Here is a 12040-nt window from a genome sequence, read left to right as displayed (position 1 = left end):
TTTTGGGGGGGGCAGGGGGGTAACTGAAGTATGTCAGAATTTGTGTTAGAAAATTCATCAGCTCTAAAAATCTAATTTTTCTATTTTATATATTCACTTTTTAAAACACCATGCCTTAAATTATCTATTTTACACTAAATTTTATTAAAATTTTAAATTTTTTATTTTTTAATTGTTTCTCTTTCTTCACACACACTATAAAGAAATAACAAAAAATAAATAAATGTAATATAAATAGTGCAGTATATATGTTACATATTTTTCTATTATACGCCAACTTATATGAGTACTTTTATATTATAATTTACAATGCATGGTATTTTTTTTTTTTTTTTTTGTGTGTGGCAATAATGGATTGCATATTGAAGGTGATCAATAAGTTGACTATTTTGTCCAATGCAGATATTCAAAACTTTCTCCTGTTAGCTAATGCACATGTATCCAATCATATTGTTGCAGTGATTTTTCTCTCATCACTTGATAGTTGATTATAACCCACTTCCACTCTGCAGTACAAACTGCCGGCATGTAGTTTTTGTATTGGCGTGTGATGTTGAGTTCCATTTCCCCCTCCCCTCTATTGTTGTAAGTATAAAAAAAAAAAAATAAAAATAAAAAGAATGTAAGCCACTTCAAATCTAAAACAATAAAAATTCAACCTTAAAAGCTAAAAAAGTACACAAACATGTTCATATGTGCCTGTGTGTGAATACCGGAGAAAAGAGATACTTGGATTTAGGAGCTGAAGACTGAAGAGGTTGGTTTCATACAGTTCAGGTTTCAAAATGTTAAGGGCTACAGTTTGGGCTAGATCGACACAAGCCCAATCTGACTTTTGAGTCCAATTTTTTATGGGACTAAGCTTCAAATTTCAATGCTTTGTATGTACTGGACTGGAGATGGGCCCAACATAACCATGTCTCGTCCAATGTAGTGGACATATATTGAGTCCTATTTTTGGGCCATTCGGCTTTAAAATTCCATAACACAAAAACAAAAAAAACAAAAAAAACAAAAAACAAAAACAAAAAATTCATTAAATTATGGCTATGCCATTCTTTTGTGGTCTGTAGGAGTTAAAAAAAAAAAAAAAAAAAACTAAAATTTAGCTGCAAAATTAGTTGTAATTTAACCTTACTCAATATCTTTTTATTCAAAGTGAATTTTGACAAATCCATTATTGGATTACATTTTCTTCTTATATTCTCTATGTTTGGAAAATTTCTAGAAAATTTAATATCAATAACTATGTCATCAATAAATTGTTTGAATCGTAAGTTTTTGTAATTTAAAATTATGCATAAAATATAAGTTTATAGATCATATAGTAAATAATATCTTATTGACACAAAATTATGCATAAAATATAAGCATATAGCTACAAAATTATTTACTTCTTATTCCCGAAATCTATTCTAAATTTAATTTTTGTCTTTCAAATTTACAAAGTTACAACTTTTTCTCTATATTTTTTTAACTTATTGTCATTCTATTATTCTAATGTTAAATTCAATTCATGTCATTGCCATATTAAAATCTTAATATATCATATCAATATGCTAAAAGATTTGTAACTTAATGGTATTGTCTACTCTTTTTCATGAGACTAAAGGCTAAAGCTCAATCCCTTGTTTGTTGCTTTGGAGCCCTTTGATTACATAGGAAGGTTAACAAGGACCTTAGGCTTAGGGTCTAGGTTTATGGATGGATCAGGTGGTAAGATCCATGTAGAGTTCCCCAACAACATATAGCTTGGCTCACCTCCCTCTCTTCCACAATAAGGGGACATAGATTGGCCAAAATCAAGAAAACAAGATTAAAAAAAAAAATCAAAGAGAATGGTTTGGAAAAAAAAGAAGAAGAAAGAAATGAAAAAAAAAAAAAATTGGAATTCACCTATAATCCATTTATTTTATGTTGTAATTTCTCCAAGAATTCTTTACTAAGAAAGATGAGTTTATTTTGGTGGACATGGTTCCATAGAGGCAAATCTCCCTCCTCCATTATTATAATTATTGAAGAATTATTAGTATTATTATTTTTCAACATATAGCGTTCACTTCATCAAGTCAAGACACCAACTAATTTTTTATATATACTAAATTTGATTTTTAGATCTCTTATTTGGCAACAAAAAACTTTTCTAATTAAGCTAATTACGACCCACAAACTTGGACTAAACTTTAATGCAAGGTATAGTTTAGCCATATATGAATAGTCTTCTTTAGTTTTTTTTTTTTTTTTAGATATAGTTTCAACCTATGAGATTACTCTTATTGATTGTTCTTTAATTTGGGTTTCATAAGAACTTGGCTTGGGGGCATGATTATGTGCCCTACAAACATTCAAAAACCTAGGACACCATAAATTGAATTTAACTTTCCTTTATTGTGTTCTATTTGGAAATAAAAAAACTGTTCATCATAAATCAAACAAGGTTGCTTGCCATCTTGCGCAAATTTAGTTTGACGTCACATTTGGAACATCTTTTGCTACTTCGCAATCGATACATAGTAAATATTTTGGTCATGAAATGTTTTGTGCACACGAGCTTTTTGTCTCTTGTTTAGATTTTCTTTTTTTGAAGTACCGTATTTTGACTGGCACTCTCTGTTTGTTTTAACAATGATATTTTTTAGAAAATGAGTCATTTTTCAATAAGTATTTTCTATAAAACTATCTTATTTTCCAATGTTTGGTAGTATCTTTAAATGAGTTGAAAAATATACTCTTAACTTTCCTTATTTAGTTTGCTGTGAGATAGAGTTGTTTTTCAAAAAAATTTATTGGAAAACAATCTCTAAAAATAAGTCATACTTTTTACGTTGATCAAAGATAGTTTTCTTTTGACTCATCTTTTTTTATGTTACCAAATACTGGAAAACAAGAAAAACTATCTTTACACAAGATTTTTCATTGAAACAAATGGAGCGAAATTGAAAAGTTTTCATTCTCAAAAAAGATTTTGAAAAGTTTTAATTGGCCTCAATCAATTTTTTAATCTGAAAAAAAAAAAAAGCCTCAATCAATGCATAAGTTTACAAATGGGCATTGTGTCTTTTATTTATTTATTATTTTTACCTTTTCAAATTCAAATGCATGTATATTTATATTAAATATATAAATTTGAGTAAAAGTGCAAATTTTTAAAGTCATTGTCAAAGGCTCCAAGCTATCATGATATAAATAACTTTCAGACAATGGGTATAATTACTTTCTTGACATTAATTTTCAAAAGAGCATGTAAGGTTTCAAATCACACCTATAGGAGCTCTTTGGGATCCGCTTATTTTGCTGAAATTGAAAATTTTTTGCTGAAAGTATTGTAAATAAAAGTAAAAGTTAACTGAAGTAGTACAGTGAAACCCATGAGTAGTACGGTAATACTCATGAATAGTACCAAAAAGTGTAGTGGGGCCCATAAATAGTAGCAAAAATAAGCTGAATAGTAAAATAAGCTGATACAAATAAGTGTTGCCAAACTCACACATAGTTTGAGTTTTTGGCCTTGAGCTCATGATACATCAGCCAAACCTCGGTACAATTTATTGTATTAAATAACAAGGCCTTGCATAACAAGCATTCAGCTTTTAATCAAATTTGAAATTAGACAATCATCGAGATATAAGTTATGTAAAACTCTATATGGATGTGTATGCATCACCCCAACCTGAAGGACAGAATGTTATCACATACTCTCTCGAGGCACAGTTTACCAATGGTGAGGGTGTGTCAAAAGCATAGCTATAGTAACAAGGACAAGCATCCTTAAAGATTTTTGAGTAGACGGTAGGCTTGCACTTTTCTGGGGTCCCAAACTCATTCGTACAACAAAACTTGTCAACACCAAAAGCCAAGCAAGCACTTTTGCACGCCACCACTTCCCCATTTATATTTAAGACCTCAAGCTCTTGTGGGCACAACTTGTTCACATTTTTCAAGCACCCTCCAATGGTACATTTTCGTGATGTTTGCCTTGTTGTGACTGCAACGGGGATGTTATAGCCATCAACCAAGCTCACATCATAAAAACTTGGCTTGCCTTGATCTTCTTGAAATGCAACTTCCACTAGTGTGACTGGGGGTGTGCCTATAAGTCCATTGCATGCTAGTCTTCCATCACAGTCACCAGTTTCACAGGTGGGATTCCTATTGGAATTGAATTTGCAGCCTGTTCTGGCCCAAATCCGGCCACTCCACGTCAATGGGGCGTAAATCCGTTGTGTCTGACCTGAGGGAAGGTAGAATCCACCGTCAGCTATTACAGGATTGCCAGCATTAGGGGCTGTTGCAGGCCATATAGGAAAGGGGCATTTGTTTTGCACATAAAGTGTAACTTGAGTTGCTGCTGCACTCCCTGCAATATGGTTTTCATTTACATTAAAATGCTTCTAGTACACAAAAAAAATGTTTAGGAACAATAACTCATTGAAAATACATGGCACATGGAAGCAAAAGCACACCCTTTTAAACTTGATAGAAATTCATTCATACAATATTGGCAGACTGATTCTTGGATTGAGTCATTAACATTAGCATATTACCACAATGTGGTGAATTCAATGAATCAATGAACAAGCAAATGTTTGTGTTATGGAATTACCAGTGAGCATCAAATGCAATGCTAGGAAGAGAAAGAATGCAGCAACTAGCTCTGGCAGCTTCATGTTGAATGCGATTAGGTGAAGGACATGATTTGGATATCGCATTTATATTGCTGAAGATTAGGTGATGTTTCTTCTTCAGTTCTTTGATTGTAATTCAAGGTTTGATTTGGGATCTTTGTAGACAAGAAAAATCCACCTCTAAGCATTGTCAATGTAATCTCTTAAAAAAGAAACACCAACATGAGGTGCCATTTGAAATTTGACACCTGCAAACAACTGTTAATATGATACAATATCTAGTTGCTTCATGAAAAAAAAAAACGGCCAACAAAAAGCAAGATAACAGGTGATTATCATCAATAGAATGAAGATAAATACATTTGGTGCGACACCTGTTGAAGATTTTTTTATCTATGTAATTTAGTGAAATAAAGAGAAAGGAAAGGAAAAAAAAATCAACAAAAGAGAAATTTTCAAGTGGTCAAACAATGTATCTACATTACAAAGCAGTAGGTAGTGTTTTTCACTCTTATCAGAAAAAAAAGAATAGGTAGGTTTTGTAACATATCTATGCTTCCCCACTAAAAACCTTAACCTGGTACATTTGAAACTCTCAACATATCCTTACTGTATCGCAATGGCAGACTTAAACTAAGTTGCATATCAGCCCTCTAAATTAGAGACCAACTTTACTTTCTCAGCTTTTTGGCCTTATTTACCTGAATATGCATAAGCTTATTCTCCATCAAAACATCATTTATTATTACTAAAATTTTTAGATAATGGGCAAGTCTAGCAACATTATTAGCTCTAACATTCATGTCAACGTTTTTTCCTTCATTTTTATTTTAAGGGTTAGGTAAAAATTGTACAAAATTAATGTCATGATCATACAGATACAGTAAGAGTCTAACCCATTTTTGGTGTGCCAGACCATTGCTTTTGGGCCAACGGAGGTGTGTCAGACTTTTGCATCATATTATTTATTCCTTGAATTATATTATGAGCATTCCCATTTGCAATTGTAAATGAGAAATGTAGGAAAAATTTAGCATCAAGTCACATAAAGAGCCTAACATTCAGACTTGTAAAATTTAAGAATTGCAAATTCTATTGCAGTTGTGCTACAGTGCCACAATTGTAAAAATTATAATATATTTGAATTCCAAAAGATCATTGTTGCATTGTAGCAGCTGTAAGTGCACAATTGTACCCGAACCCAAAAACAAGTGCTGGGCTCAAGCCCAATAAGCCTTATACAATGAAATTTGTAGAGTATGGGTTTGAAACCTAGGATTGGGATGTTGGAAGTTGATTAATAAGCTAAAGTGCCACAATCTATGCAAATGATAAGTAAATATGACAAAGAAACCTCCTCAGACGTAAGCCGAGGACGAGTGGTATAGTACTTCTCTTTCTATGCCAAAGATTACAATTCTTAGTTCTTTTTTTAGCTCAGAAGCAGGTCCCCCCTTCTTTCCTCTTTCGTCTTCTTATATACTTCTTCTTCTTCCCTTTTTCATCCACGTGTCATATAAACATTCCCCTTAGATACTTGTCCCATCCACCACCTTCTTGAAGTCTTCAAATAATAGCAAGAATGCTGAATTCTACTGTTCAAAGGTCATTTCCCCACTAATGCAGCCAAGGAGGTAGATGCAGGGCCTCTAATGTGGTGGTAGCAGCTTTTTCCTCAAATATTTCTCACACGTTCTTGCTTCTAAATGGTGCTTGGATCACACTTTTACCCACCAGTTCTTCCAGAATTTTGCCTCCAATCCTTCTAGCAAGTCTCAGGGCCATTGTTGGGCCTGTCCGAGGATATACTCCTCCTCGGACAACTCCTTGGACCACTATAGTGCGGACTAACCTGTGGGCCTATAGACCCTGACCAAACAGACTTGTATTAACCAATCAGGCCTAAAGCCCAAACGTTTGTTCGAACATTTTTACCCCCCACAATAGCCCCTTAAAACTTTATTTTTCCCTCCCATCCGAGGAGAAAAATAGAGTTTTGAACCAAACAGCGCACCCTCCACACGCTTTGCAGACCGCTGCACATGTAGGGGCCCTTTTGTTCACTTAAACCGTCTCTGACGCTTCGAAACCCGGAATGTGCGCATTTATGACCGCAAGTTATATATGTTCCCCACGTTCAACGGTGGGATACGCATCCGACGGCCCAGATTGGCTCTAAAAATTTAAGCGGGAGAATTTTAATTTCGAGGCCGCCTCCCGCACGTCAAAACGCCTGGGAACCCGTACTTTCATTCATTCTTTCAGAAATCAATCGTATCTAAGTGTCAATCATTACTTTTTCTCTTCAAAAGCTCGTGAAGAATCGCATAACCAACTCCCGTAAGTTTTCACTTTTCTTTACTCATTCCTTCTCGGCTTCTATCCTCGGCCACCATTTAAACCCCTTTCCTTCTTCAAACTTTCATTTTCGCTCCCACCAAATGGGTAGATTTAAGTGTTTAGTAGATAATGACGCCGGTATGGAAGGTTTTAGGGCCAAATACCAAATTCCTGATGACGTAGGCTTAAGATATTGCCAAATAGAAGCCGTAAGTAGCGCTAGGAGAGAGGGAGAAGTCATCATTCCCATGATCGCCTTCATAGAAGGTGGGATGACCCTCCCCATGAAAAACATGACCAGTGAATACCTTCGCAACCATAGGTTATGCCCAGACCAATGCACACCAAACGTGTTTAAAGTCTTAGGTTGTGTCGAGACTCTGAACGAGCAAATGGGTCTGAACCTCACATGGCACAACGTTGCCTATATGTACGAGTGCCATAAATTCAAAAATGTAGGATATTATATTAAATCTAGGTCTAGCATCGTTAGGCTGATTTCCTGTCTTCCCAAATCCAACAAAGGCATGAAAGACGACTATCTCATCGCCTCAGGAAACTGGTCTGACGGTCCTCACTGCCCAGTCGAATGGGAAGAGCCAGGTGTGACTCCTTAGGAGTTAGATTTCCTAACACATGATTCAATCCCATTGCCTTTACCGCTTTTAATTTTATTGCACATTATTGCTTTTTTCCTTGATGTTTACCACTAGTCTGACCATGCTTGTTTTCTCGGATGTTTCTTCTCACAGATGAACAACACGTACGCCTACGTCTCAGCCTTTGCAACATTGCTGACTTGAACCGTGTCCTTCGCTCTGAAGTCTTTGTCAGTGAAGATCTACAAGTGAGAGCTGCCCACCTAATACTAGGATACAACCCTATATCAGTGGACTTCCAAGAAATTGATAACGCGATCATTGCGGGAGACAAATGACGCAAGAGGATAGACGTGGCACGACCCAGCTTCCTTTCCGACCGCGAACTCCCAGACAATCCCTCCATCATCCTATATTCTCGCCCAATCGCTGCGATTCCTCTTTCGGCACATTCTTAGACAACCGCTGTCCGAGAAAAGCCAGGGTCTTCGCAACAATCGTTGGTCGAGGAGATAGACCAATTTCGACTCGAGGGAGCCGAGAGATCCCAAAAGGAGCAGCTCGTCATCCTTTCGGACGAAGAACACGCGCCCACCGAAACTTCAGGCATATAAGGTCTGGTGATTGCACAGCCTAACTCAAGCTCTGAAGAAGAAGAAATGGACGCTTTACGGAAGCTGATGAATAAGAGGGGCGCGAGAGTCTCTCAAAAGGGAACAGGTGGGTCGCAGGTCCCTCCATCCTTGCCCCCCACCCCCTTCTCCCTCTGATCCTAAGCCTCCCGTTGTGGAGCCTAAGAAGAAGAGGAAAAGTGAGGTCGAGGAGACAGATGCGGAGAGGCAGAAGAAGTTGAAACAACAACAACAACAACAACAAAAACCTAGCAAAGGCAAGGGACGTGCCTATTCAGTGGAAAGCAGGGAGAACAGGGACCTCGCCGAGGTATGCCGTACACCGGCTAACTGGTCTCCCGAGCTGAAACTGGACGAGGCATTAATCTCCTGCCAATCTAGTATTAGGGCGTTCCAGCAAGGTCACGCTCTCCACCTAGCCGATGCCTTCGAACGTCCCCTTCTTCTGCCTAAGGACATGGACGCCCTGGACAAGATGAACCAGCCGCATCTGTTCCTTTCGCTAAAAAGGGACTTGGCCCTAGTGAGTATCTAAGTCTTATCCTCACCTTATTCTTTCATTACACCTTAACGAAAGAAACATTCTTATGTACTTGAGACTCGCGTTACTAATAATGCATTCATTTTGATATTTCACCACAGGCCATCCAGGAAGTCTTTGCTACCGAGAAGTGGGTGGAAGATTCTCGGAAGAAAGCTGGACTTGAACTGGAGCTTAGGCAGGAGACCGAGAAGTCCTTAGGCCAAGCTCTTGCGCATAACGAGAAGCTAACCTCACAGTTGTCAGAGCTAAAGAGAGAAAAGGACAGTGCCGAGGCCAGCCTGAAGACAATGAGGACCCAGGTGGAGGGGCAACGCAAGCTTCTTCGTCAGAAGAACGAAGACTTATCCAAATCTCAACAGGAGAACTCCGACTTGAAGAAGGAGCTTGCAAAAATGAGAGATAAGGCTCGCACCTTTAAGGACTCCATGGAGGCCGCGAAGAAGGTCGTTTACAAGGAAGGGGTGGAGGCGACAGAAAACCAACTAACCGAGGAGTTCGCCAAGCTATGCCGGGAATACTGTCAACAAGTGTGGGAGGAAGCTTTAAATGTGGCAGGGATTCCCTCAACCTTCGAGTTGAGGAAGCCAGAAAACATCTGGCTTCCCCAAGACATCCAGGTGATAGAAGAACTTCCTCCTGTCACACCTGCCTTTAAGACAACATCTTCCACGCTCTTTCCCATGATTCTAGAGCCCATTCCAACTCCTACAGAACCTGAGGGTTCCAAAAAAGAGAAGGAACAGGGTGGTGGTGTCAAGAAGACTACGACCCAAAGTACCGAGCCTAATGTCCTCCCATCGGTGGCAACAGATAAGGGAAAACAAGTCTAGTCCTCATTCGAAATAGAGCTGAAACGCACAGAGGCTGCCAGCACTTTCCAGCAGAACCCCCCTTCTAAGGCTTAGGGTTTAGGCTAGTTAAGACTTCTCTTTTTGTTATGTAACAGATTTTTAAATTTTTGCTTTGAATGTACATTAACAGAAATTAATGAGAAACTGTCTGGTTTGATTTTCATTTGACTTCCAATTTTTAATATAAAAATACTCATCAGCACAAAAATGAATGAATGGAACAACTAACTCCACTTCCAATATTTCAATTTGTTATAACTTTAAATAGAAGTACACATACTTAGCTTATACTTTGCAAATCATGCCTCAAGAGCATAACATATGTGACACAACAATACACAATCAAAAACTTAACTTAGAATTCAATTTGGAGCATAAAGCAATCCAAGTGTTTCATCAACACCTCAACATTAATGTGGTATGGTTTTTACTAATGTTCCCAAAGTAGAAGGTTCAAGGACCCGACATAACCAAACTTCCTTTCAACAACAAGTAGGATGCCAATTTTCACAAGGCATGTGGTCCGAGAACCTTGCATGTCCAAGTTTCTATTTAATACTTAGAAACAGTAACTTGAAATATTAATTTCCCAAAATAGAAGGTCTAAGGACCCGTCATAACTAAGGTTCTGTTTAACAAACAATAGGGTATCAATTTCCACAAGGCATGTGGTCCGAGGACCATGCATGACCAAGTTTATGTTTGATACTTAGAAATAGTAACTTAAAATGTTAATTTCCCCAAAGTAGTAGGTCTGAGGACTCGACATAACTAAGGTTCTGTTTAACAAACAATAGGGTATCAATTTCCACAAGGCATGTGGTCCGAGGACCATGCATGACCAAGTTTATGTTTAATACTTGGAAATAGTAACTTGAAATGTTAATTTCCCCAAAGTAGAAGGTCTGAGGACTCGACATAACTAAGGTTCTGTTTAACAAACAATAGGGTATCAATTTTCACAAGGCATGTGGTCCGAGGACCATGTATGACCAAGTTTCTGTTTGATACTTGAAAATAGTAACTTGAAATGTTAATTTCCCCAAAGTAGAAGGTCTGAGGACCCGACATAACTAAGGTTCTGTTTAACAAACAATAGGGTATCAATTTCCACAAGGCATGTGGTCCGAGGACCATGCATGACCAAGTTTCTGTTTGATACTTGGAAATAGTAACTTGAAATGTTAATTTCCCCAAAGTAGAAGGTCTGAGGACCCGACATAACTAAGGTTCTTTTTAACAAACAATAGGATATCAATTTCCACAAGGCACGTGGTCCGAGGACCATGCATGTCCAAGTTTCTGTTTGATACTTAGAAATAGTGAGAGATAAACCGAAGTACATACTGATAATTTGAACAACGAACGATAAAAATACTTTTTATTAATAATAATATCTTTGTAGGTTGTTTACATTCCAGGGGCGTTGTACAATTTTTTTATCTAGATCAGCTAATCGATATGACCCTATGCTTGCTACAGAGATGATTCGATATGGTCCTTCCCAATTTGGTGCTAGCTTTCCCCATGCTGGGTTTTTGGCAATACCCACGACTTTCCTCAACACCAAATCCCCAGGCGCTATTGGCCTTAGCTTCACATGAGCATCATATCCTCATTTAAGCTTCTGCTGATAATAAGCCATTTGGACCATGGCGGCCTCTCGCCTCTCCTCAACCAGATCCAGGCTTTTTCCAAGGAGGCCATCATTATTTCCTGGGCTAAAAGAACTCGTCCTTAACGTGGGGAAACCAGATTCTAAAGGTATCACCGCCTCAACACCATAAGTCATGGAGAAGGGCGTTTCTCTAGTGAATCTCCGCGGCGTAATCCGATACATCCATAGAACGTGTGGCAACACCTCTATCCATCTACCCTTCGCATCGTCTAACCTCTTCTTAAGTCCACTGACTATGACTTTGTTAACGGTCTCGGCCTGTCCATTTCCCTGAGGATAAGCTGAGGTGGAGTATCTATTTGTGATGCCCATGTCACTACAATATTTCCTGAAAGCTTTACTATCAAATTGGACGCCATTATCCGAAATAAGTGTGTGAGGTACCCCAAATCTAGTGATAATATTCTTCCAAATAAACTTCTTGGAGTCGGTATCCCTAATATTTGATAAGGGCTCCGCTTCGACCCACTTAGTGAAGTAATCAGTTTCCACAAGCAACCATCTTTTGTTTCCCTCAGCCTTCAAAAAGGGTCCAACTATATCCAGTCCCCATTGAGCGAATGGCCAAGGACTGGACAAAGGATTAAGGACTCCCCTAGGTTGATGAACATTAGGAACGAACCTTTGGCATTGGTCACACTTTCTTACGTAGTCTTGCGCTTCCCTCTGTATATTGGGCAACCAATATCCCTGAGTCAGAGCCCTATGGGCTAAGGATCTTCCCCCAGTATGGCTTCCACAAATTTCCTCATGTAATTCTTCCAAAAGTGC

The 12040-nt window shown here is 38.0% G+C and overlaps 1 protein-coding gene across 1 annotated transcript; it reads right to left on the bottom strand.

The window, feature by feature from the left end:
* Nucleotides 1-3461: 3461 nt before the first annotated feature.
* On the bottom strand, nucleotides 3462-4678 carry LOC142622210 (thaumatin-like protein). The gene is made up of 2 exons (XM_075795653.1): nucleotides 4604-4678; nucleotides 3462-4357 (listed from the first exon to the last, which is right to left on the bottom strand). The coding sequence occupies exons 1-2, from the start codon at nucleotides 4665-4667 to the stop codon at nucleotides 3642-3644; spliced, it is 780 nt and encodes a 259-aa protein (XP_075651768.1). The 5' UTR covers nucleotides 4668-4678; the 3' UTR covers nucleotides 3462-3641.
* Between the last annotated feature and the right edge of the window lie 7362 nt (nucleotides 4679-12040).

This window comes from Castanea sativa, chromosome 1, assembly GCF_040712315.1.
Source record: "Castanea sativa cultivar Marrone di Chiusa Pesio chromosome 1, ASM4071231v1".
Classification (NCBI taxonomy): Eukaryota; Viridiplantae; Streptophyta; class Magnoliopsida; order Fagales; family Fagaceae; genus Castanea; species Castanea sativa.
This window is presented reverse-complemented; position numbering and strand designations above follow the sequence as displayed.